The sequence below is a fragment of the Verruconis gallopava genome (assembly GCF_000836295.1).
Source record: "Verruconis gallopava strain CBS 43764 unplaced genomic scaffold supercont1.58, whole genome shotgun sequence".
In the NCBI taxonomy this organism is placed as follows: Eukaryota; Fungi; Ascomycota; class Dothideomycetes; order Venturiales; family Sympoventuriaceae; genus Verruconis; species Verruconis gallopava.
In genome coordinates, this window is record NW_015622194.1 from 37,417 (window position 1) to 62,067 (window position 24,651).

General features: G+C 52.5%; 11 protein-coding genes across 17 annotated transcripts; 4 read left to right on the plus strand and 7 right to left on the minus strand.

The window, feature by feature from the left end:
• Positions 1-17: 17 nt before the first annotated feature.
• Positions 18-3,448, minus strand: PV09_09223 (uncharacterized protein). The gene is made up of 3 exons (XM_016363244.1): positions 3,313-3,448; positions 3,090-3,247; positions 18-3,037 (listed from the first exon to the last, which is right to left on the minus strand). The coding sequence occupies exons 1-3, from the start codon at positions 3,344-3,346 to the stop codon at positions 683-685; spliced, it is 2,547 nt and encodes an 848-aa protein (XP_016208921.1). The 5' UTR covers positions 3,347-3,448; the 3' UTR covers positions 18-682.
• Positions 3,449-3,610: 162 nt separating this feature from the next.
• Positions 3,611-4,654, plus strand: PV09_09224 (uncharacterized protein). Its single transcript, XM_016363245.1, has 3 exons — positions 3,611-3,975; positions 4,042-4,051; positions 4,125-4,654. Exons 1-3 carry the CDS (start codon positions 3,817-3,819, stop codon positions 4,307-4,309), a joined length of 354 nt encoding a protein of 117 aa, XP_016208922.1. The 5' UTR covers positions 3,611-3,816; the 3' UTR covers positions 4,310-4,654.
• Positions 4,655-5,493: 839 nt separating this feature from the next.
• Positions 5,494-7,091, minus strand: PV09_09225 (uncharacterized protein; the record flags this gene model as incomplete). Its single annotated transcript, XM_016363246.1, has 5 exons — positions 5,494-5,811; positions 5,866-6,167; positions 6,233-6,338; positions 6,403-6,572; positions 6,632-7,091. The coding sequence occupies 5 exons, from the start codon at positions 7,089-7,091 to the stop codon at positions 5,494-5,496; spliced, it is 1,356 nt and encodes a 451-aa protein (XP_016208923.1).
• Positions 7,092-7,198: 107 nt separating this feature from the next.
• On the minus strand, positions 7,199-9,241 carry PV09_09226 (uncharacterized protein; the record flags this gene model as incomplete). The annotated part of the gene is made up of 5 exons (XM_016363247.1): positions 7,199-7,342; positions 7,394-7,494; positions 7,541-7,783; positions 7,828-8,718; positions 8,962-9,241. The coding sequence occupies 5 exons, from the start codon at positions 9,239-9,241 to the stop codon at positions 7,199-7,201; spliced, it is 1,659 nt and encodes a 552-aa protein (XP_016208924.1).
• Positions 9,242-9,278: 37 nt separating this feature from the next.
• Positions 9,279-10,714, minus strand: PV09_09227 (uncharacterized protein). The gene is made up of 3 exons (XM_016363248.1): positions 10,532-10,714; positions 10,108-10,468; positions 9,279-10,008 (listed from the first exon to the last, which is right to left on the minus strand). The coding sequence occupies exons 1-3, from the start codon at positions 10,549-10,551 to the stop codon at positions 9,838-9,840; spliced, it is 552 nt and encodes a 183-aa protein (XP_016208925.1). The 5' UTR covers positions 10,552-10,714; the 3' UTR covers positions 9,279-9,837.
• Positions 10,715-10,725: 11 nt separating this feature from the next.
• PV09_09228 lies at positions 10,726-12,916 on the plus strand. 6 transcript variants are annotated; one of them, XM_016363253.1, is made up of 5 exons: positions 10,726-11,435; positions 11,492-12,156; positions 12,222-12,464; positions 12,515-12,591; positions 12,639-12,916. In XM_016363253.1, exons 1-3 carry the CDS (start codon positions 11,009-11,011, stop codon positions 12,336-12,338), a joined length of 1,209 nt encoding a protein of 402 aa, XP_016208930.1. In that variant the 5' UTR covers positions 10,726-11,008; the 3' UTR covers positions 12,339-12,464; positions 12,515-12,591; positions 12,639-12,916. The 6 variants fall into 6 exon arrangements, with proteins under 6 accessions (XP_016208930.1, XP_016208931.1, XP_016208927.1 ...); XM_016363254.1 differs by having other exon boundaries at positions 12,222-12,448; XM_016363250.1 differs by having other exon boundaries at positions 12,222-12,591.
• An 871-nt stretch (positions 12,917-13,787) lies between these two features.
• Positions 13,788-15,259, minus strand: PV09_09229 (uncharacterized protein; the record flags this gene model as incomplete). The annotated part of the gene is made up of 5 exons (XM_016363255.1): positions 13,788-14,078; positions 14,133-14,282; positions 14,314-14,693; positions 14,930-15,035; positions 15,092-15,259. 5 exons carry the CDS (start codon positions 15,257-15,259, stop codon positions 13,788-13,790), a joined length of 1,095 nt encoding a protein of 364 aa, XP_016208932.1.
• Positions 15,260-16,873: 1,614 nt separating this feature from the next.
• Positions 16,874-19,396, minus strand: PV09_09230 (uncharacterized protein). Its single transcript, XM_016363256.1, has one exon. The coding sequence runs from the start codon at positions 19,339-19,341 to the stop codon at positions 17,653-17,655; it is 1,689 nt and encodes a 562-aa protein (XP_016208933.1). The 5' UTR covers positions 19,342-19,396; the 3' UTR covers positions 16,874-17,652.
• Positions 19,397-19,535: 139 nt separating this feature from the next.
• On the plus strand, positions 19,536-21,421 carry PV09_09231. 2 transcript variants are annotated; one of them, XM_016363258.1, is made up of 3 exons: positions 19,536-19,785; positions 19,832-20,414; positions 20,471-21,421. In XM_016363258.1, the coding sequence occupies exons 2-3, from the start codon at positions 20,366-20,368 to the stop codon at positions 21,220-21,222; spliced, it is 801 nt and encodes a 266-aa protein (XP_016208935.1). In that variant the 5' UTR covers positions 19,536-19,785; positions 19,832-20,365; the 3' UTR covers positions 21,223-21,421. The 2 variants fall into 2 exon arrangements, with proteins under 2 accessions (XP_016208935.1, XP_016208934.1); XM_016363257.1 differs by having other exon boundaries at positions 19,536-20,414.
• On the minus strand, positions 21,242-22,988 carry PV09_09232 (uncharacterized protein). The gene has a single exon (XM_016363259.1). It carries the CDS (start codon positions 22,877-22,879, stop codon positions 21,500-21,502), a length of 1,380 nt encoding a protein of 459 aa, XP_016208936.1. The 5' UTR covers positions 22,880-22,988; the 3' UTR covers positions 21,242-21,499.
• A 247-nt stretch (positions 22,989-23,235) lies between these two features.
• Positions 23,236-24,443, plus strand: PV09_09233 (uncharacterized protein; the record flags this gene model as incomplete). The annotated part of the gene is made up of 2 exons (XM_016363260.1): positions 23,236-23,980; positions 24,037-24,443. 2 exons carry the CDS (start codon positions 23,236-23,238, stop codon positions 24,441-24,443), a joined length of 1,152 nt encoding a protein of 383 aa, XP_016208937.1.
• Between the last annotated feature and the right edge of the window lie 208 nt (positions 24,444-24,651).

Genomic DNA, 24,651 nt, shown 5'->3' on the forward strand with positions numbered 1-24,651 from the left:
AATGCCCGTCCCTCGCCGCCGAAAGTAGACCCACAGAACGCGCCCATGCGTGCGCACAAAACGCCAACGCTCTTGTTGGCCGTGACTCTGTCGCGCCTCTATCCGTTCCCGAATATGCTTCTTTGTCACCTCGGTTTCTGTCTTGGGCGTCGCATCTCAGCCTAGGAGATGTCTGCAGTCCATTCGTACATTCGCAAAGTTTAAACTCTTGAATACCGCAGAGGACTAGGAATGAATCAGAGCATTTCGCACGCGCAAAGGTTTGTCATGTTCAAAACACTCGGGGGAGAGTCGAGAACTGCTGCCGCGGGTTGAGTTTCAGGGCTACCATGCGGATGTCTGCATATACTGTAAAGCAATTGACAGATGTGCGCTGTTCTCGACGTGTAGATTGTTTTGCGAACGTACGGAGAAAGCACAGCGCTGCCCGCTCTCGAGCTAGAGATCGTCGAATGCAGAGTAATTAATTCCGAGTCACTTCTCTTGTCATCATCCATGCCCGCTGTACGCTTACTACAATTCTGAGCACAGCTCACGGTTTTAGTCTGGGAAACCTTCCCCTCGAAGCGGTCGAGAGATGCTAAGTCATGGTATCGCTCATTTACCCTTTGAAAGAAAAAAAAAAAGAACTTTCCACCCGGATAGTCTCCGATGTGACATTTCTTCTAACGTCTTGCCTCGATCAACTGTCGTCGTCCACAAGTCCAACCATCCTCCGTTCAGCAAGCTCGACAATCTTGCTAGCCAGCACGTCCATGCCGTACCGTCTCGCAACCTTGACCGCGGCGTCCATCATCTTGCCCGAGGTGTCGCGCATCAGGCCGACGATCTCGAGGGCCTTCATGCCGCGTTCTTCGCCGCCCTCTCTGCATTCGACGGCGAGCAGCTGCAGGAGAGACTTGTCCACATCGAGCGTCTTTTTAGCGAGTTCCACCTTTTGCGAAGGCGATGCGCGCGTGTTCTCGACAAGATCCGTGATCAGCGTCAGCAGGAGCGAGTTGAGCACGTAAGACTGCTCGTGGACCTGCGATTCCATCAAAGACGGCGCCTGGTCCTGCTCATCGCCACCGTGGGCATTGGCAAGGGGCACATGGCCTAGTGGTACACGCAGTTCAAAATCAGTGAGCAAGGGGCGCGGAAAGTATGGGTACTTGTCGCCGCCTTTGAGAATAATACAGTGGAAGCGTTCGTTGGCCACGGCGACGGGCCAGTATGACTCTTCTTTCTTGCCGGACGCAAGACGGTCCATTTGCTTCGTGTCCAGGAGCGGCGCCCACTTCGCTTGGCCAGGTGTGCGCCAATGCAAGAGCGTTAGGAGAGTGCCCGTCGTGTCGTAGATGCACGGATCTCCCCTGTCGCTAAAGAATACGCTACGAAGTTCCGCGCCAGGCGGCAGCGGAAGCAGATCTTCGCTCTGGCATGTCTCGTCCCGTTTCACGTTTTCAATGGTGTACAAAAGCTGAGCCCGTCCATCTCCGCCCACGGGGCCGTTGCCGATCGTAAGGACATAGTCTCGGAAGGCGGCGCAGGTGATCGAGGGAAAGGATTTCTGACGATATACGCGCAGGGGAACACCAAACAGCGTGAAGATTCGCACATAATTTGCACTGGTTGAGCATACAACGTAGTTGTCGCTCAGCGCGATTGATACGACGCGCTCACCCTTCGGTAATGAATACCGCCAGTCTGTCCGCGTAGTCCAAGTCTCGTGCGGACGGTAGTAGACTTGTGCCAGCTCGTCTTCTCGTGGCTGGCAAGCGAAAAGTGTGCCGTTCCCGTTGAGGCAAGCCTTGTCGTAGAAGAAAGGGTCGGTGAAATGGAAGTCCTTGTGGAAGTCGCGATCATAGAATTCCACGGTGACGGTGTTATGTGTTTCCTGGTCAACAGTCCACACGACACCCGTGAGATTGAGGCAAAGATACTTGCGATTTCCCCGCCACGGTGTACTGCCTGGCTGGAATGTCTCATGTATCTGCGGCTCCCACGCGCTGTACGAGGGCCGCTTTGATTTATGTTCGTCGTACAACGGTAAGTGTCCGTTGGTGCGTTTGCCATTTCTGTTGATCTCTGCGTAGCCATTGCCATCATCATCAACAACGAAATTGTCTCCCTCTGCCTCGACATCCGACATGTGATCAAGGCCAAGGATATCGTCGAGTGAATCAGGTGATAACGCACGGGGGCGAGCGAGGCGACCGTCTTTGCCATTACCATTGACTAGCGTTCGCAAAGCGTTGCCTGATGTCTCTTGGAGCGGATCGTGTATGAATGGTGCGGGCTGAAGAGGTTTGTGCAGTAGGGCGATGTACTCCTCCGGTACGAAGTCGGTGTGGATATACAGCTCACCATCGTTGTTGGTATAAGACAGAATATTCTGCGTTGGATGCCACTGCATTGCAAGCACAGTAGCACGAACGTCATCCACGGTTCGAAGCAGCTTCTGAGTTTTCGTGTCCCACATACACATCTTGCGATCCATGCTGGTTGTGACTAGTATGGCGCCATTTGGCGACCAAGCTGCTGCAGTGATATCGCTTGCGTGGCCGTCCTTGAAAGCGCGCTGGGGCTCCCAGTCTTCGCGTGATACAACCTGGAAATCACGTGTCCCTGTTGGTGCTCCGAAGGCGCGTCCATCCGGATGCCACACGGCCTTCGAGCTGGCCTCTGCATCGGTCTCCAGGCTTTTGATCAAGCCTTCAACCTTTTGGATCAACCTTGGCTCCTCAGAGCTGAGTGAGTAGACGTAGACTGCACCGTCGACGCAGGATACAGATATGAGAGATCCGCTCGAGTCAAACGTGACATGCTTGACCGCTCGGGGCTGGGCACGGAGATGCATGACCTGCATCATGTCACTGGTGTTGACGACCTTGACGGAAAGTTCATCGCTGGCCACCGCGACCCAATTGCCATCGGGGGAGAGTGCGACATCGCGAATAGGAAGGGTGCAGCGGGTCAGAACCTCGTCAAGCGTGTTTGTTTCCAAGGAGTACTTAGACACTGTTCCGTCTTCAGAACCGACCACGAAGAAAGTATTCTGAACTTAGTCAGCAGACGCTGATTCGAGACATTCTACACGTGAGACGTACAGATGCTGCAACCGCGGTGTTGTTGTCTGACGACTCGTCAATGGTGTTGGGTTCCGCGTCTGAGCCTGTGTGGTAAACACGAAGATGGTTGTCCAATCCAACTGTCACCAGCTTGGAGCCGTCCGGCGTGTAGCTAAGATACGTTGGACCGGGCGGATCTGCGTGAGTTTCTACAGTCAGCGACGACGCGAGAGCGGGGGAGGCCGTCGCTGGCGAGACTTACGGGCGGGTCTGGCCCTGATTCGCGCTGGCGCCATGTTCTCGCTGTCGGATTGAGCTGGTATAGTCTTCAATTCACGGCACAGCGACGGTCCGTCTTTCCATTCAGCAACATGAATAGGCACGGCGAGACAGAAAGCGTGGAGGACGCGTCGATGACGCGGTGACGCGCCGAATGGTGGAATATGAGTTCTAGGCATCAAGGCACCTTAACGGCCGCAAACAGAAGCTCCGGGCCAATCAGAATTCGGCGCACGAGGACCGCGACCTTATTTTGCTGCTTGTTTTCCGGAGGCGTCTTTGCTTGGGCTGTCTGCGGCGACAAAACAGTCCCACTTCGCTGGCTCTCGTCTCGTAAACAATACATTTCCTCTCCCGCTCCTTGTGGCACCCGTCCTTCCCCCATCTAATCCCTCCCTCTTTCCTGTCCCGAACAAAAATCATCACCGTTTTCCTTCACACATTTCAGCGGTATAATCGCAGCACACAAAAACCCCCATAGAAAACTATGGCGGACCAAGGCTCCACCGTCCCCACAGTGGACGAGTCCTCTACGAGCGACGTTGTTGATAAGGGAAAGGGCAAGTCGGCCGCTCCGCCAGAGGATGACAGCATGATGGACGAAGAGGAAGACGACGACGAGGAAGACTCTGAACCTGAGCACGGAGTATGAAACCATCACCTGTACAACTCTCTGGCCGTGCACTCAGCTAATCACTACCCATCAATTCAGGACGACGACGGTAGGTCGGCCATTGGATCTGCCAATCTACACCAAAAGTTGATGCGACGAAGCTGACGCCAGCGTTGTGACAGACGAGGAGGAAGATGACGAGATGGAGGCCATCGACATGGACAACATAGTGTCCGGCGGCCGCCGTACGCGCGGCAAGATCATTGACTTCGCCAAAGCCGCCGAGGAGAACAAGGACGAGCTTGATGACGACGACGAGGAGGACGATGAGGACTTCGAGGTGCCGGACGAGGAGATGGAGGACTGAGTGCGAGGAAATTGCACCTGGCTGGCTGGCTGCCTGCAGTAACACCCGCAAACGCCACCATTTCGACCGCTCGGTCTACCCACTCGTCTTTCCCATCCGTCGCTTGATGATGGGCTCAGCGACGCGAGACATCTTCAATGGCAGTTAGGACGAACATCAAATTGAGGCACGAAGCACGAAGAGCAGCAAGCGCGCATCTTTTGTCTAGATTTTGCGGGATAGCAGCGATGAAGCGCCACGAAACCGTAGCATAGCAATGAATTCGACTGCGCCAACGCTTTAACACTCACAACCACTCTCTCACTTGCTCACTCAAGCAACTCAAACCCAAATTCCACGTTTTTCTATCCTGTGTCTTGTCTTTTCCTTCTGCCGGGCCGCCAGCAAGTGCGCGGTTCTCCTTTCCGCCGCGAGTTTTTTGTTTTTGTTTTTGTTGTTTCCATCCAAATTATGGCTTAATTGTCGTTAACGCGCGCAGCAGCTCCTGTGGTAAATCGTCCAGTGAGCCCTCGCGTGCTTGGTGAACGGGATACCGTGATACTCGTTTGCGTCGTCGTGCGTCATCCAAAGACGGCAGAACTGTTGGCCTGCGGCCCTTCAATCTCTACTTGAACGCTCGTTAGCCAGCCGACCATTTTCCAAATGAGTTGTGTACATTGATGGGCTGCTGCTGAAGCAGAAATTTTTCAGCGACTCCGTCGCAGCGACCGGAAAAAGAACTCAGTCTGTTCCCTCACCTGTGACGCCCGCAGTGTAAGCTTGCTCGATGTCTACGCTTTCTCTTGCTGCTTGACGAAATGAACGCGCACAATGCAACTGCGCTACAGTGCGTCGTCTGTACTCTGCGTTTGGCGGCGCCGATTCACTTTGCGTTCGTTGCGCACATTGCAAGTTAACTCAAGTCCAATTTGAGGATAAAGTAGGCTTCACATTCGTCCAGCTGAAGTAAAGCATGCGATGAATCCCAGGCAGAGCATGCTGTCGCTTCCACAGAGGATAGAGGTTCCGAGGATCAGACACTCCTCTTCGCGATCCTGCGCTAGATTTCGAAACAGAAACTCCCCAAGGCGGTCAGTGACAGTCGCCGAGATCCCGATGGCGATGGCTTCGTCCCAAGACTGAACCCCTTTTCTCCCCCTTCCCCCCACTCCCTCCCTCTATCCATGAGCTCTCTGACGAATCGGTCACATATAGAACATGACGTCGTCCATCATAGCCGCCCATGGGTTTTGGCCGTCCGATGTTTCTGGAATCCAATGCTTTCGCGCCTCGAAGACGACGTTGAGATAGCGGGCAACCTTCGCGAACCACTCCTTCTGCTCGGCCCTCGTCGTGTACTCTTTCCTTCGGAGCTCGTCGCAATGCGCTATGTAGTCGTCCAAGCCCGCCCACTGGCTGAGGTACGTTGCTCCTCGTTCACACAGCCTATCGGCCAGATACGCGGGCGCGCAGTACGAGACCCCCTTGGTGGCGCGGGGGAACGCGTTGCACAGAGCGTTTGTCTGGGAGTAAAGGTAAACCCGCGTACTGTAGCGAACTCAGCATTCGCAACGTACAATCTTCTCCAGATTGTGCATCTCCAGCGACGGCGCTTTTTCAAGCACGACGTAATGCGCCGGTCTGGCGGTGCCTTGAATCGCATTGTGCGACTGGAGATAGAAGTTGGGATACCGGGGCGTCGTCACCTCGTCTCGAACCAGCAAGCCGGGTTTCAGGTTCGTGTTGTACGAGTATCCTTGACTGCCCACCACGTCTCGACTTGTCAAGGGGAAGAAGCGCGTGTGGTGGCGCTTGACGACGACGACAAAGGTCAGCTCCAGCTTCTGATCCGCGTCTGCTTGCTCATCATGCTCCGCCCCTGCGCGCAGCCACGCGGCTTTCACGGCCGCGATTTCCGTCCGTTTGCATTCTTCTCGCTTAAACCATCTCGGTAGAACAGAATCTTGCTGGGCAAGCGGCCTGAATTATATCTAGACCATGACCGAAGGCGCTCCGCAACCATGGCTGCGAGGTTTTCAGCGGATATAATCTACGTCAAATCAGCACAAATCCCTCGAAGACGAAAAAAACAACAACTGCTCTATTTCGATTACCTCTTCTCGTGCGGGAGTTAGCCTCATGGAGCCCGGAAATCGAGCAAAGGAGTCGTCGATGCTGCCAACGAGAGCAGCGATGGATGGCCGACCTGACGCAGAGCCAGGATGGGTCAGGTCCGCGCCAATGATGATGGTATCTAGAGTCAACTTCGGCTGGAGCGGTTCGGCTGGAGCGGTGCTTCATTATCTTTCTCGGTCGCAGCCACTGGCTGAGAGCTGCACTTACGAGTCTCCCCTTCCCTGGCAGCCTCGTCAATCGCGAAAAGTTCTTCGAGCGATTTCTCCTCCGGCTTCCAGGGCACCCCGCCTAGCTTCATGCATATCTTGAGGCAAAGATTGGATAGGTAGTCGAAGGGGGGATTTCGTACTTCCAGGCCCTTTTGATTCCGTCTCGGCACGAGTTGTCCGCGCACGCGAACCATCTGAACGCCGGTTACTTTCCATGCCAGGCAGCACAACGAGTGCATTGGATACCCACGGTCCGTTAGAGACTTGATCTGCGCATAATATCTGTCCGCGCTCGAGTCCGGCAGGATGAAAACGTGTATGTCGGGCTTCTGAGAACTTCTGCTACGATCGCTCAAGAACGTTTCGAGCGTGTCTTTCGAAAGATTGATGCAATCTACGCGGGAATTCTTGCGGTCTTGGACTTTGTGACCATGCTGCTCCAGAAACCGTATGATCATGTTTGCAAATAAGAAGCTACGTGTGAGATTTCGTGCTCACTGGCCTTGTTCTCAACGCCACCATCTACAAGCGGACATACGTGAACAGCTCCACAATCTGGACTAGCCTAAAAGCGACAGTCCTTCATCATCCAAGACGCCTTATGGGGCTGCTGTCCCCCGGACGTTGGGTTCCATTTCAGAGACGGTGGCTTCAGTTGGTCAGCCGTGACTTGTAGCATGCTCGTGCTGATGTCAATGTCGAGACGACGCTAGGGTGCATCAGTTAGCACAACTAGACTCGCGCGGTCTAGAAAACTTACGAATCTTGCCCGATCGTCGAGACCCAACATTCGGAACCCATCTTTTTCGATCCTGGCAAGAACTGTTGTGGGATCTTCGCTGGAGTATCTGACCATGGCGTCTGACTGTTCCCCCTTCAGCTTTGCCTTGTACGGCTGAAAAGGTACAAATCTCTAGCAGGTTGCTGGGAATCCACACGGCTTTTTCAAAGTTCTCGTATCCATCTCCGAGAGCGATCCTGGACTCGTCATCCTTGAACTCGGCAGCGTTAGAATCTAGCTTCTCAGCCTTCCATTTACCCTTGTTTGAACCCTTCTCATCGCCCTTTGGGATACTGCGTCTGAGCTTCGAACCTACATTCGCGCAATACACGGTCTTATCAAACAGCGACTTGTGCGTTGTGAAAATGTCTAAAAGGTCAGCACGTGACAACAATGGACCCCTTGACGCTTACCTTTGAAATAGTCCAACACTCTTCGTCTCAACGTCGGCTCGCTTCTTGTAGAATACATCTGCTGTTCAAGACTTGCGCCGACGTCCAAAATGCATTTTCGACGATGATCTTCGGAGTTTGGCGTTTTCTCGTCGCAGGCGGGTCGGTCGTACGTCAACCGCACGCGCAGCTTTAGCACTGAGTTCTTCACGTCCTCGATCCCGGCACCGGCTTTCAGCATCTCCTGCATGAACTCGCTGACCAGGAGAGGGCGATAGAAGCAACCCGTGACGTGATTGACGTTCAAAATCATGTTTTTTTGTCCCGGTCGGACCGACGTGAAGAAGCCGCGGTGGCCTTTCAGCGTGGAAGACACGTCAAAGTCGCTGCTGTTGTGAAAGAACTTGTTCGGCCCGACATGGTGGAGGAAGTAGCTGCTGACATTGGAAGGATCGAGTATGCTGTGATTTTTGGAGCTCGTTATCGCATTTGTCAGCAGAGCGTCCAGTCCAGCAATGATGCACTCCAGATTTCCAGAATCATTGCCCGCTCGCAGGTCCGACGTGAGGTTGCGCAGGTTGAGAATGCGTGTGCATTGCAGGCGGACGTTCGGCATTTCCATCGGGGCACCATCTCTGCTCTCGAAGTAGAAGGAATTCGTGTCGAATACCAGCCCGACCGGGTCGGCACCGGTCTCTCCATTAATTTGCTCCAAAGACCACAGAGACTCGAAGTTTGTTGCCCAGCGCAAGCTAGAAAGTGCGGGTAGATTGCCAAGGGCGTTGAAAACACGCTGCAGAACGTTTCGCTGCTTGATGTGGAACGTTTCCATCTCGCCTTTAGAATTCTTTACACTCACTGGACTCACCCTGACTTGGTACTCATAAAGCTGCGCGGGAAGGGTTTTGAGTTCTACATAGTTGGTGAGCACCTTATTCTGCGATGGACTGTTGCTCAAGGGGGCAGCGAAGGGGGTCAAGGATGCGCAATTGAAAGCGTCTTTGAATATCGGAGGCTTGTATACGATTTAAACAGCCACGCCCATCGCCGCGGCGTCTTTAATAGAAATTGGTCCATCGGCGGTGTTTTGCGCAGCAGAACCAGACGAAAACGATGCTCTGAACGCCCCGCTGGCTGCAATATCTGCAGGCGGACCGTCGCCGTCAACTACGCATTTCCACTCGGCTCTCATTTCAGCAAATCCTCTGTTCGGTAATTTAAGCTCCATGAATTGCCTTGCTCGTTGAACATCCTTGAAAGTAAGCAGGACGGGCTTCTCGTCGTATTGAAACGCTGCAGTGTTAGCTGGCTTGCCTTTACCAAACTTGAAAAGCGCCTTATTGTTGTTGAGGTAGTTGTGGGCGACCTCTACAGCGGCAGAAGGATTAGGGCTGTTGAAGCCATAGAGGAGGATCTCAAGGCTATTGCTAGTCATGGCAGTTCCAGAACGGAATTTGTGGTAAAAAGGAGCTGTTTTATTGAGGAACGAGATAATGAAAGTACATCCACGATTTCTGCACCAAAAAATTGGAATTAGTTCGTCCGCACTTCCACGCGCGGTTGATGACAATTAATTTTTCTGAGATCAGCGAAGATGAGGTTGACTTATACAGTTGCATGACGAACTACGAGTCACGACCAGCAACGACGACAAAGCCGTCAACAGATTAGCAATCGCCTTGGTCATTCAAGTCTTCTATTCTTTCGTGCTTCTGCGGATAAAGGAGCCTTAGTCATAGGGCGATCGAGACAGTTTCCTTCGCAAACGTGCAGCCAAGCTCTTTGTCTAAGAATGGACAGGCAAACCAAAGCTTGCAAAATGGAAAATGGTCAGGAGCGTAACATGTAAATAGGACAAAGGAGAAGACGAAATGAACCAAGTCAAGGACAAGCCAAGTAGGTGAGCGCAGACCTTGGTTTCAATTGACCGCAGCATGCCGTACATTGGTTACCGCAAAGGCGAAATCCGTCGCAAGATATCGATACTATGTACATAAATCTTGCTTTCACTGATCACCGTTCATCTGTCGTCTATGCGGGCTGGGTGCTGGAGCTCGACTTGAACTGCTTAGGCGGCGCTCCTGCGGTGGGGCTGCCTCCGCTTAGGAAACCAAGGCCACCTGGGTTGGCGAAAATCTGTCTATCGCGAAGGTGGACGGGTATGCTACCTTCGGGTGTACCTGGAATCGTCTTTTCGAGTTTCTGTAGTGAAATCAGGGTCAGTCAAAAATTCGGAGTCGGATCGAATCGAACGAAGCAAGTCGCGCAGAGTGAGAAGACGGGGCGTGGTCAACTGCTTACCAGGTTCGCAAAAACGCATTGATTGAGCGGCCTTTCTGCAGCACGACACTGCCATAGTTGGTGGTTATTGTTCTCCAAGCAGTCCCAATGCCGCCTAAATTCCTCCAGACAATGCTTGTTTATGTCTGTCAACAGACTTTGGGCACAACGGGTGACCTTGCGGCCCTCCTTAAGGCACTCAATCTCGCCCTTGCCATTGGCCTCGGCCTTGCACTTCATGAAATCATCATTGAAGGGCTGGCAACGAGCGCCAATAAAGTATGCGGCAGAAAGGAGCGGCGCAGACGAAGCTCCTATCTCGTCGACCTTTGGAATGCTCTCTGGGAGGGGGGTGGTGTCGATGAGGGTCGACTGCGAGAACCTGGAGACCCAGTGTCAGGCCAATGCCTACGCGACAGCATCAAATAAGGTATTGGAGACATACCTTGACTTTCGGTCAGCCATGTTCAGAGGAGATTGAGCGGGAATTTGCTGTCAGCGGAGGCAAAAGAGCGAAAGTTGAGAAGATGAGGTTTGAATGTGAAGCTCCGATCGGGCGCGCTGTGATTGGCCAGCGACTCCCGTCCGTCGCCTTCGATTGAGTGTCCCAAGGGCTTTTTTGTGCCTGGGCCAGCCTGTGTCGCAACAAACGTTGCTTCCAGCAGTCGATTTTACAAAAGCCGGAACAATTGACCCAAAATTATCAGTCAGGAGGTAAGAAAGACGACGATAGTGACGACTACTGCGGCGGAGACCATTCTATCGGAGCGGCAGCAGTCAAAAGTTCGTCGACCATCCATCCCTGGTCGTCACAAGAACAAAGGCCTGTAGACGTGTAGCTCTCGACAAACATCAACTGCCCTTCTCTAGATCCTGAGGTCCGGGCAACGTTGCGCCACCGAGCTTGCAAAAGACGCCAGAAATGTCGCTGTTCGGCACCACTCCGAAGCCAGGAGGACTGTTTGGCACGTCCACAACCGCTCAGCAACCCCAGCAGACTGGTGGTCTGTTTGGCAGCAGCACCTTACAGCAAACGCAAACAGCACCAGCAGCGGGTGGTGGTCTCTTTGCTGCTTCGACGACCCAGCCTCAGCAGCAGCAGCAGACATCCAGTCTGTTCGGATCATCAACCGCGCAAAAGCCAGCGCTAAGTCTCTTCGGATCCACAACCCAGCAGCAGCCAGCACAGAATACCGCAACAGGCGGCGGCGGATTATTTGGCATCAGCGCCGCTCCAGCCGCTCAGTCACAGCAAGAGAAGCTTGCGCAGAGCTTTCTGTCGGGATCAACTTCGGTCACGCCTCTCCCTCGACTGGGTGAATCTCAATGGATGACGCAGCCCAATCCACGTACGTTCACCCTACCATTCCCCTAGCTCGTCATGGTTTTCTGATATGCGTAACAGGTGAAAAACCTATTCGCGACCAGATGCTAGAGTTGTTCCAGAAATGGCATCCGGCGTCTCCAAACTCGCTTTTCACGTATTACTTCTACACATCTGTTGGCGCTGACCGTGCGCCCTACTACGGAGTCCCCCCGGACGAAGACTCGGTCAAGTGGGAGGAGGCACTGAAGCACAAGCCCGCGGAGGGCTGCATACCTGTTCTTGCACGCGGATTCGGGGATGAAGGAATCGCAGGCCGAGTAAAGCTGCAACAGCTGGCGCTCGCCGCGCTGACCGAGCGCATGCATGAGATCGACAAGAGCCTCACCACGCGGATCGAGGAGCACGACTTAAAATTCACAGTTCGAGCCCAAGAAGCGAGGCGACGTCACATTGCTCTTTCGCGGCGGTGTCTGGCGCTGGCGACGAAGGTGCAGGTCCTTAGAAACAGAGGCTACGCACTTGACGCTGCAGAGGAGGAACTGAAAGACAGGCTGTTCAAGCTGGAGAAGCAGGTTTTTGATCCTGTCTTGAACGGACGGCAGGAAGAGCTGTGGGCGCGCATGACCGTAGTTCGCGAGCGTGCGAGGATACTCAAGGTGGAGACCGAGAGGCTGGGGAAGAAAGCGGGAGAGCTGGAGGGTGCAGAACAGATTGACGAAGAAACCATGGCCAAGATTCGACAGGTAGGCTCTTCATTTCTGTTGCTTACCTCAAAATTTTCGTTAGAGGTGCTGATTTTCTTGTCCAGATTCTGATGAGCTACGATTCCCAACTAGGACACCTGCGGAGGGAACTCGATCTTATCAACAAGGAATTTGAGAGCTGGGAGGCAAGCGAAAAGCTGGTCAATGGCCCGAAAAGGTAGTCGTTGACTTTCCTAGTTCGCGGAGAACAATGTGTCAATAAGAAGACGTTGCGCCCGGGAAGCAAAGGGCAGGGCAGGGTGTTTAGGAAAGGATTAGAAAATCATCTGAGGTGAGCGTGCATAGAAGTAGGACATGGGGATATGGATTTTCCTGCACGCGGAGCTGATCACAATAGTGCAATCCGCCATAATGATGTCTGCATTGAGTAAGATATCAGTTAACGTACGATATTCACCGCATGCTGGTCGAGTTGTAGGCTTTGAATACACCACTGGTGACGGAAACCTAACAGTCGGCAGCATGTTCCATTCATGAAGCACGGCGAGGCTTCGCAACGGCCGGGGCCACGACGAGGAGAGACACTGACATCCTTCGACAGTCTTTAATGGATGCATCGAAACTTGCCCCCGTGAGTTAATAGTTACTCATCGACAACACTGTTTCCGCTGCCAACCGACACGACCACGTCGTGTTTGAGTAAATAGTCAAATTTCTTTTGTTCATAAAAGGAGCTTTCATGTCCATCATCAATTATTCCTCATTCCTCCTCGTCGATGCTTGATTGCGCCTCTGTGACCCTAATATAGTACTATGAAACACTTCAGCTTTCACCTCCTGTCTTTGACCCTGCTGGGCTCCCTTTGGAAACCTGACCAGAAGAGAGGATGATCAATGGCTGTGTTACAACTACACCTTGCCGGTGGTGTCGATCGCACGGGCAAGGCAGTTCGGTAACCAAGTGAACGACGGGAACGCAACTTGTCAAGTCACGCCCGATGAAACGTACTCGGGCCACCTTGTGCGCGTCGACTCTGTCTTCGTGTCCTTCACGAGCAAGGACGGGGATGTTCACCAGCAGCCGTGTGCGTACATTGCCGACTCCGTCGGATTCCTGCACGACAACTGTGGAAAAAAGGGCGGTTCGTCGTTCCATCGTCATTTCTGTAGGATTAAGCTGCTGATATGGAGCTGCGTAGGCTGGGCAGTAGCAAATCATGACGGGAATATCATCGTGCATGTGGCCGATCGCTGGTTCCATACGCAGGATCAATAGGTCGACTCGAGTCCGCTTTCGTGTCTCATGTCGGGGTACACTCCATTGTCTTTCGAGACGACGTGATTCTACTGACACCTCAGATTTTCCAGTCGACAAGACAATCAGCTTTGAGGACGTTGAACGGCAAGCCTCTGCTTTTTCCGGCCTTTTTAGACGTTCAGCATCGAACCAAAATCACCGTATGCGTGGAAACGTTCTCGCGTTTTGAAAGACTAGTCCTTAAACCTTGCGTCCGTATTATTCGAGCATGATGATTCAATTCTTATTCCGACTCAATTTGTTTACGGTTGCTCTCAATTGCGCCCAGGAAGGTCGATTTTTCTCTGCCCAGAAATCACCCTACTTGAGTTCATCCTCTTTCACAGGCGGCCGGGCTCCGTTCTTTTGTCCTTCATTTGCTCGCGTAAGACGCGCCACAGAATTTTCCTTGATCCACTTTCTGGTATCTCCGACACAATCCTCCAGATATACGCTTGTATCTAGCCTTGTGTTTCGCGACGTAGTTTTGAAGCTCGCGCACCATCTCTGGGGTAGGGTCTATCTCCTTTTGCAGAACCACAAGTGCCATAGGCACCTCGCCGATGTAGTCGTCCACAATCCCGATCACAGCCGCATCCTTCACGGCTGGATGGCCGAGCAAAAGGTCCTCTAGCTCAGCAGGCGCTACGGCATTTCCCTTGACCTGGCTCGCGAATTTAGGACGAGAACGAGCAGCAGTCAAACATGGTCTTCATACTTTGATCATCTCCTTTATCCGGTCATGTATTGCAACAAACCCGTCCTGCCTGACTAGTCCAATATCACCGGTGTGTATATAGCCTTCCTCATCGTACGTGGACTTTGTTGTAGACGGATTATCCTTGTAGCCCATTGTGACCTGAGGTCCCTTTACCCACAGCTTGAAACCAGATCAGCACACACCCCTTCTGCATTTGCAAATAGGAATAGTCCTGTCTAGATGGTGTGGTTTGTTGAAAATTTGCGCTTGCCTCTCCAGGCTCATCAAATCCCAGTTCACGACCATTCTCGATATCGAATACTTTGACAGTAGTTCCCGGAACTATTTTGCCGATAAAGCGGGCGTTTCCGTATGTCATCATATTCCACGGTGTGACCGTCACGCAGCTGCATGTCTCAGTCATTCCCCATGCCTGGCGGATGGCCACATCTGGATATAATTTCGCAAGTTTCGCAATCACCTCGTGCGCAAGCGGCGCTGCACCCTTGTTGAACTGCCCAACGCATTTGATGTCGCACGAGCTCACTTGAGGGGCGTTTACCACTCGAATCAACAGCGCTATGGCCTGGGTCAGCGAAATTCTGCAGACAGCCAAGGAAACTTACGAGGCACCAGCCAAAGTTGTTGACAATGATATTTCGTGACTGTCTCGAGCATTTGAGTCATCTAAAATCCATTCATGACGACAAGTTCTTGATCCAAAAGAATCGGAAGCCGAAGCAAGTAGATTAGCACAGTGACTAAATTCTAGGGTTAGTAGCGGTGTAGACCGGACGTCAATGCACAATTCTTACTGCGATAAAAGGGCAAAACGCCTAAGAACACACGTAGCAAACGCGGTGATCCAAAATCACACATCTGAACAATTTGTAATATTGAGTTCTGTTGCGATATTACGACCTAGACAAGTCAGCCCAGAACGGTAGAATTGCGTGGCCAGGAGGTTTGAAACATACAGTCTTTGGCAAGCCGGTAGTACCTGAGCTGAAGCATAGGAACGCGCATGATGTGTCGTTTGATCCCGTGGGTAGGCTCGAACGATCTGTCGTCTTATAGTCATGACATTGCTTTCCTTTGAGTACTAGGTCTTCCACCGCCAGAGCTGCTGACTGAGATTTCTCCATACTGAAAACCACTGCAGTTGAGAGTCCTTTCTCTTTACATACTCGAGCAACGAGATCAACATTATCAGGATCAGCAAACACAGCCTTTCGAGAGATTTTTCCAAAAAAGTAAGACAGCTCCTGCAAAGTGCTTGAAGGAATCAAGGGGCATATAGTAGCCCCTAACCTTATCGTAACAAACAATGCTACAGGATACCAAATCGAGTTTGAAGATACAATAGCCACAACGGCTCCGGGTTGGACTTTGTAAAGCGCCAGTAGATCTCTCGATGTCAAGACCGCATACTCGCGGACTGCAGCGTAGGCAGTTATCGGTCCGTAGCTGCGTCTCGGAATCCACCCTTCAGCGCCGTCAAGGGCCGGGAAAAGAGCGCAGGATTATGAGAAGTGGTATCAAAAAGCCAGTGCCACAACGAATCATCGAACGGAGCTGGACTACTGCGTGTCAACTGCCATGGTTCACAAGAGCCACTTCGGGTAGCGTTGCAGAGACGCTACAGAGCGGCAGCCGAGCGTGAACGAATCTGTTGTCTGGATCGCCGCTTCTTGATGCAACATGGCAAGATTAAGCTGTATTTGTGGTCAAATCGAGTGGATAAATGAGTAAATACTGCGGGGGAAACTGGATCTTGAGGGGATGGGATTTGAATTGTGATTCATATTCCGTTGCGGATTTCGATATTCTTGCATTTGGAGAAAATAAACGCCGTTGGAACTGCACTCGCTTCGCACGCAGAAGACGTCGCAAGGAAGTTGAGTCAGCGCCGTACACGCTGAATCAAAAAGAGTGTTTGTTCAAGCTGGCACACCAAGGCATACCATCACGCGTCACTCAGCATGGCAAACGTCTTGAGATTCGAAGATGCGCCGACCGTGGAGTTGGTCGAAATTCGTGGCGTTGCGGTTTAGAACTACGTCGTTACTCCGGGCTGCCTTGGCGGTGATAACCGTGGCGTCTTTGTTGATTTCCACGGAAAGGAAGCAATGGTGTTTGGTGCCGGCTCTGTGTGCAAGTTTACGGCGCAAAAAGTGGCTGAACTCCAATGTAGGCAGGTCTGGAGTGTCGACTACTAGATGCCACCTGCTCATTCCTTGCCATCTCCTAGTCACGCGTGAAGGAGCGAAGTGCAGAAGAGATCGCATTTAGTGATGTTTGCCCGGAAAGGGGTAGCGGAAAGAAGGAGGGGGGGAGGGGAGCGGGTGGTGGGAAACCTAACTGTTGCTATAGTTCTACGTGCACGCGAGGAAAAGGCCCTCCTTATTATCAGCAATGAATCTATTCTATCATGCTGAATTCCTACAATCGGAGGAGGGAGAAAAGCTGGACCTAGAGCATCTCAGATAACTTGACGTGAGCTTTTTGCATGTTTCACATCAGGACGCATTATTCCGAACCCATTTGTTGAATGTCTTTGAATCATTGTTTTGATTACGCACATGGCAAAACTATACCCCGGCCAATCAACTTACGGCAAATTGGAAATGCGTTAAAGATCAGGGCGAGATTTAAAATGTGAGCATAAAACGTGAGCAGACCAATAGGTTCGTGTTGATAGAATCAGTTTACGACATGCGCTCCTCTAGAATGGTGCAAATGTGGTCTTTCTGCTTGTCTCTTGACTTCTGTCATTAGAGCAGTATTTCACCCAATTTCCGCAGAGAATGTGTCACTTCTCGTCTGTGATGTAATGCAACAGCGCATGTGCTGGCTTGGAGAGGTTCAAAAAGGCCGGAAGACCCGGACGGAAAAAAAGAAGTAGCGAGAATACAGTGACTAGCTCTAGGCATGTTATGACCTTACCATGTGAAATTTTATAGTGGATTGCCTTTGACCTAAGCCGCGAGGTCAAACTGGGCTGAAATTTACAGATAGAGCTATTGGGAGCTACCGAGACAAATACTTTGAGTGCCTATCAAATGCTAGTCCCAATGTTGGTATGTATAGATAAGCATGCATGGACGGGGTTAATGTCCTAAGATATGGACTGTTTCATATCGTGACCCATAATAAACTTCCAGCCCGAAAAAACTTCATAACGTCGTATCGAATCGCACGATCGATTAAGGTAATCAAAATCCAAGTGTACTGGAGTGTTCGAGCATTTGGATCTATCAGAGTTTGTGCGTAGAAGACACCGAATTTGATCCCTTTATTTTTCCTTTTCTTTTATTTATTTATTTATTTATTTTGGATCGTCAAATGTTCGTCGTATGCAATTATGACATGATCATGGACGGAGTCAAGCGGTGTACGTTTCCATCTTAGTCACACAACTTTGCATCAGCGTCGCCATAATTGTACCGAGAATGCTGATACGAAAAGCCAATCAGCTTGGGCCTTTTGCAAAGTCTCAGAGGTCTATTGAGTTTCCTGTTAATTCTGTTGGACATCTTTAGGGGGTTGCGTTTAACTGGCCGTGTGATGGTCCTATGAGATTGAACAGAAATCCCTCAGAAGAGGCATCCGTGTACTGACTGGTAAGCTCTTCAAGCCACGGATCGTTTGCGAAGGATATTGGTTCCAAAAAATTCGAGTCTACGCCGAGTGCTTGACTCGGGCGCCGCGAGAGCACCTCGCGTGAATATTGCGCAAGCTGTGCTTTCACAACGCCTCCTATTGGCCAGATGGAGGCCACAACATTCAAGGCGCTCAACTCAAGCTGGATATGCTCCTTGTGCTGAGCTTCAGTGCCATCCTGAGGCAAAATTGCAGAGAGATGAACGGCGGCGGCGAACGCTATCGAACAGGAAAAACATGGGGTCAAAGTCCTCAGCGAGTTACGCGACGAGACGAGCATCGAGACACTGTTGGCGTACTTGATTGCGGCTGCGCGATGGTAGCGTTGGTCCTGCGATTCGACCTTGTCCTGTGTATTGGTGCCGCAAACGGTCCGGAAGCTTCCTTTGCCAGCCAGGCTCGATCGCGGAAAATGGAGACAAACCCCAGCAAGATTGATAATCATCAAGGCACAGGACATGACTTCGTCGACTTCGCCGTCGTCCGTGACGGGCGATCGCTTTTCCTCGGGGAGCGACAAGAGGTAACTTGAGATTGAGGCGCTGAGAGCCTGGACTTGCGCATCCTTCAACGACCCGTCCGGGCCTTGGCACTCGAATATGCTGCTCAAGATTCGCATTGCTTCAATCTTGTAGGCGAACGAGGACCATTTGAAACTGTCTTCCATCGCCAGGCGGTCGTGCATTGCTCGCAGATCTCGCAGCTCGGAGATGTGGCATTCTTTGTAATCCTCACAATGTCCTGGAAGCAGGAGATCGTCGGGCCGTTTTATCCGAAAGTCGATACCAGCTATAAGGGAGATCAAGCCGGTGATGGTGTAGAGCTCCCAGTACGTTCTCCGCCAGCTCTCTTGGTAGATCAGGCTGTGGCCGTGGCCAAAATCGTTATGATCCATGCCGAGGCGCGAGGCCAGCGCGATAGCCTGCGTCAGCGCCTTATTGCCGCGATCTCTCTCGAAGCGGGCGTAAGAGGTAAGCGTAAGCAACAGAAGAGCCTGGACCTTGAAACCATCATCGGGAACGCTTGGTTCAAAAACGAGCTCCGCTTTCTCTTGAAGATTGCTGAATTCGTCTGGAGTCAGATGGCTAGCCATGAAAGCCATTACGTACTTCAGGTGGTCGGGCAGCACGCTCTGGTCTTGGAGATAGACTTTCTCGGGCAGGACGATTGGGTGAGCCATGTGGATGTTTCGATAGTAGACTTCTATGAGCCGCTCATAGTCAAAGTCGGACGTCTGGCCCTGGGCGAGCGACGCGGTTTCTGTCAGGGTGTCTGCATTTTTCAAGGGCAGCGACTGAGCAGGCCGGAAAGACGGATCCAGGTTGCGCGCACCGTCCGCTTCTGAAATGCTGAAGGCGGGCGAATAGTCGTTCGCAGAATTGGCAAAGGTCAGCTTTCTTTTGCGACCTTGATAGCCCCTCCGAGACTTCACAAAGGTACAGGGCAGCCCGGATTCTGCGCAGCGCCTGCAGGTGGGCATTTGACCATCACATTTGAGGTGTTTGGAGCGGCATGTTACGCATGCCACGGAGCTCGGACGATCAGTCCCCACTGTAGAAGTCATAGTAATGCGGTAGAAGTCGTTCAAAAGAAGACGGACTTGAAAAGGCGAATGTCGGGCCGATGCACTCGAACACACAACGTCATGGACTCATGAAGTCATGGGCCATTCGTGGCGTGGCAGGGTCATTCACGTGATTTCTCCAAAGTTGGACTAAACGTTCACTTACGAAACGTTCACTTACGCAACGTACGTTAGTTGGCCATGGGACACGTCGTGGCTGGTAGAGAACTTATGGACCGGGTTCACTAACGAGATCTTGCACGCATTTACAGAGCATACGTCGAGCATTGATAAGGGCGGCTTTGCCATTTCAAGATTCTCTCGTTGCCCCCAGGAGAGGCCAGGCCCAGTCGAACTGTAGCTGTTTTGATACACCTAAGTTGGGGGGCCCTTGTCCCCGCCAGCGAGCGAACAATGTTCGGGCATGAAGCAAGGCGAGATACAGTTAGAGCTCAAGATCGTTTCGAGACTGAAGTTGACAAGTCGACAGGGAACGCCAAGCGATGAATCACCATCCCCTTCTTGTCCGCTTCTTGCTTCTGCTGGTACTCCCAGCGCAAACCATCGCCCTTGACGGCAGTCTGGGAAAGACAGACCCTCTGCCTTCTACGTTAACAACATGTGCTTATCTCCCGCATGGGTGCAGCATGCGCGCCGTTCGATATTTACGTCATCTTCAGCACGGCGTTGGGGGCTTCGACGAGGGCAGACGACCGTGTCGGCGACCACTCGCGGGCTCTCAAGCTCTCCTCTGATTGGCCCGTCACATGTCCATTAGTGGCCATCTCACAGCCTTCCTCCTCTCCGGCCCAGCACAAAGCAGGGTTAAAAGTCGGACGGCGACAAATATGCTGCCCAGCGTCGCGGCTCGGCATTGGTGCGTTGGCTTTGGGAAGATGGCTCATGCCGAGCAGTCCGGCGCTACCTCACACGTCGCCGGCATACAAAAATCAATGATGGGGCCCATAACCTTCTCTGCCTGTCGTTATAGCTGTCGTGCCGCCCTTGGACGCAGACGTCGAATATGTCGAGGCTGAAATCAGACCTGGGATGGCTCGAACCTGCAATTGACTGTACGTGGCCCCTGCGCTCGTCACCCGCAACGTTTCCATGAGACTGATCAGCATAGTACCCGCCGCGGAGCACTCTTCCGCGATCAGAAAGTATCTTTTCTCCCCCTTGCGGGTCGACTTTCTCATAGAGTGCGAGCTGCTGCTGCAGACGTTCAGTATCGGCATCCAGGACGCAATCTGCTACCCGGACTTCCGCTGCTTTGCCTCGAACCAGACCGGGAATTCGGTCATGTTCGCCGTTGCTGTGTCGGGCGTCGGAGGCGATCTGTTCGACATACACAACGTCAGCATGAGCCTGGGCATGTTCGTGGCCGGCGCTCTGATCACGGGCCAGATCGCCCACGTGTTCGGCACGCGACAGCGGCTCTGGCTCATCGTCGCGCATCTGCTGCAGACAATCATGGTGTTCGGCGCCGCTGCCATCCAGTACGCGCACGGCGTGCAGCTGAACAGCCCCCGGACACTGGGTGCGATTGCTCTCCTCGCCTTCTCCTCCGGCGCCCAAGTCGCGTCGATGCGCCCGTTTCGCATCCAAGAGATTACGACGGCGATGGCAACGGCGGCTTGGGTCGACCTGGTGATCGACAAGGATCTGGTCGCGCTGCGGAATCGCAGTCGAAACCGGCGTGCGGCATTTCTCGTCGTGCTCGTGGCTGGTTCCTTTGCTGGTGCGTTCATGCGCGAGCGGATCGGGTCACCAAGCGCGCTTGTCATCGCCGCACTATGCAAGACCGTTGTCCTGCTAGCATTCTTCTTGAATAGAGCACAATCTGCACATGAGGGGGATGTGGGCGCTGGAAATTCATGACAATCTTAAAAGTTTTTGGTGATTTTTATTATTTTTTTTTTTGGCAAAGTGGGCGCAGGATGGACTGTGTCGGGTGTACAGAAAAGCTTACTAAATGGCTTGACTTAGATAACTGGCAACATTGCTGCTCGTGCGAGCAATCTTGGAAATTGTTATTTATCTAAACAACATTCCAAGAATATACTAATACATGCAAAAACTTTTCTTGACTCCACATGCCATCAAGAATGTGGTCTATCCGCATTGGTAAAGCAATTGTTCAGTAACACCCTGCAAATCATGCCTTCGGAGCGGATATCCAACCCTTGGCCCCACCCCACGTTCCCTTGACCATGGACTTGTAGTAAATCCAGGGGAAGAAGTCTTTCTTCAGGTAATAGAATGGTCGCCGCGGTGTTCCCTGATCAACAAGGCCAAAAAAGTTGAACGTCTCCTTGGGATCACCGCCGTACTTGAACTCAGCAAGCATGAGCTTGCCATACTCCGTGGGTATGGGGCACGATGTGTAGCCATCGTACGTTGCCGAGATTGGCTTGCCCTCCATGGCGCACAAGAGGTTCTTGACCATGATTGGAGCCTGGGCCGTGATGGCAGCCGCTGTCTTTGAAGTCGGCAGGCTGGATGCGTCGCCGATGGACCACACGTTTGAGAATTTCTTGTGACGTGTCGTTGCTTCGTCCACGTCGACGAGCCCCGCTTCGTTTGCCAACTCGCTGTCTTTGACGAACGCGTGCGGTCCCATCTTTGGCACGACGTGCATGAAGTCGAAGTTGCGCTTCACACGTTGATTGGACTTGAGATCAGCAAAGACTGCCGTGTTTCCGTCGATTTCGACAAGGTCGTGCTGGAACAGGGCCTCGACGCCTCTCTCTTGCCTCAGCTCCTCCAGTCTCTTGCTGTACTTTGGCGCCCCGAACATGGTGGGGAGAGCGGTGGCGAAGGTGATGTGAATTGGGGACTGCGGATCCTTTGCGTTGTACAGCCCCGCCTTCTTCCAGTGATCCAACGCGAGCCACATGATTTTCTGCGGTGCGCCAGCGCACTTAACCAAGCCCGTGGGCTGCGTGAACACGGCCTTGCCCTTAGACAGTTTCTTGATATTAGGGAACACCTTGTCGCAGGTGTCGTAGCCGTAAATGGTGGACACCATGGATTCGGGGTTCGCAAGAGCTTCAGGAAGGCCCTTGATGTTGTCGTACTTGATTGTGATTCCGGGACAGACGATCAGGTGCTCGTAGCTAAGCTTGTCACCGGTGCGAAGGCTGACCTGGTTCTCTTTCGGAGCAAACTTGTCCACGGCGTCGTTGTAGAATGAAAGCTGAGGGCTCACAAGCTCTTGGATCGGCCGTCGTAAGCTCTCCTTGTTCGCGAGACCACCGCCAACCAGCGTCCAACCTGGCTGATAGTGGTGCCATTTAGCCGGGTCTATCAATGCGATCTCTTTCGCTTTGAATTTGCCGGAACGAAGGAGCTGGTGGCCGACGTTGAGTCCAGCACTTCCACCGCCGACGACGACAATCTTGTGGCTCTTGGCCTTCGGTGCGGCGGGGGCAGCTGTCGCGAAAGCGCGGGTCGACCTCTGTCTCTGCGTGCAAGAAGGTAGGCGGCTCGAGGACGTTAGCCCGTCGAGGGCTTTGCGCGTCGTGTAGCGGGACATTTTCCTGGAGGCAAGGAACGAGCGTGTAGCAACGGACTTCACAATGACTGCTTGGGAATGCCACAGTTCTTTAAAAAAAAGAATGCGATGACGAAAAGATGACAAGCGGGGATCGACGGCATGTGAATGGTCGCCGAAGCAAATCGCAGGCGAAACTCCGCGATCCCTGCAGAAGCCCGAGCCTGGCTGGCCACAGTGTGGCCCTCGCTGCTATATGACGATGCTGCTTCGGTGGTTATCAAGCGATCGATACAAAGCTCTCGTCTGTTCAACACCAAATTGAGCCCCAGAGCAGTTCAAGATCCCTCCTTTTCCCTCTTGCTGGAATCAAGCATTTCTCCTTCGAGCTAGCAGATATGATGGCATCAGCCAGAAGAGTGCATATCTTGCCTGGTGGCAGCCTTACTCAGATGACCGCGAGCAGAGCGCGGCCCTCCACTGCACGCTTGTCGACTTGTGCGTCGACGTCTTCGCCCAAACATCTTGAAGTCACCAGGACTTACTCGCGCCAACGGGACGCCAAGTTAGCCAGTGCCAGCAGCGGCTCCTTCCGACAAATACCGGTCCGGTGTTCAGATCGGAGCCCGCAAATTTCGCGGTTCAGCACCAAGGGGCAACAAACGTCAAATCCCACGATCCACGATGTGTTTGAAAGCAAAACTGGCTCCTGGCAGTACATAGTCGCAGATCCAGACACCTCAGTGGCGGTCATCATTGACCCTGTCCTGGACTATGATCCCATCAGCCACAAGGTGGACACAAAATCGGCCGATGAACTGTTGGCGATAGTCAAGGATAAGGGCTACAAAGTGGATCGCATACTAGAGACGCACGCCCATGCAGATCACATCACTGCGGCGTCGTATGTCCAGCGCAAGTTACAGGAGCGACAGGGACATCGACCACCCATCTGTATCGGAAGTCGAATTGGCCACGTTCAGGATCGCTTCTCTACGCGTTACAGCGTCCCGCCGGAAGAGTACAGGACTGTATTCGACAAGCTCTTGGACGACAATGAAGAGTTCTCCATTGGAAACCTGAAAGCGACTGCAGTCCATATTCCCGGGCACACACCCGATCACATGGGTTATAAGATTGGCGGTATGTGACAGCCGATCAGAAATTCCGGGGAGTTGTAGAAACTAAATAAGCTTTAGACAACGTCTTCACTGGCGATCTTATCTTTTACAAAGACTTGGGTACGGCACGAGCAGACTTCCCGGGCGGGAGCGCTTCGCAGATCTACCAGTCGGCTCAGAAAATACTCAGCATGCCCGACCACGTTCGCGTATGGGTGGGCCATGACTACCCTCCTGACGGACGAGAGCCAAAGTCTTCAATGACGGTGAAGGAACACCGTCAGGAAAACAAGCATCTCAAAGAGGGTATGACGGAAGCCGAATTCGTGAAACTTCGACAGGAGCGCGACGCTCAGCTAGCCGCTCCAAAACTCCTGCATCAGTCGCTGCAGATGAACATTCGAGGAGGGAAGTTGCCGCAGCCGAACCAGGACGGCCAACGAATGCTCCACGTGCCTCTTAAACTAGGGCAGCTTTCGTGGTAATTCATCTGGAAGCGGGATCACTTTAGGTTGATCCGACAAGGAAAGCCCTGTACATGAATCAGAAATCATAATCAGATACAAATACGTATTGTAAAAGCAAATAAGATTCAATGGATGTAAAAATAAATGCAAAAGTGTTGAAGGATGATGTCAAGATAATTCTAAAACAGGGGATTAGATGTGAATGAGTTAAAAGAAGCTCCTAATC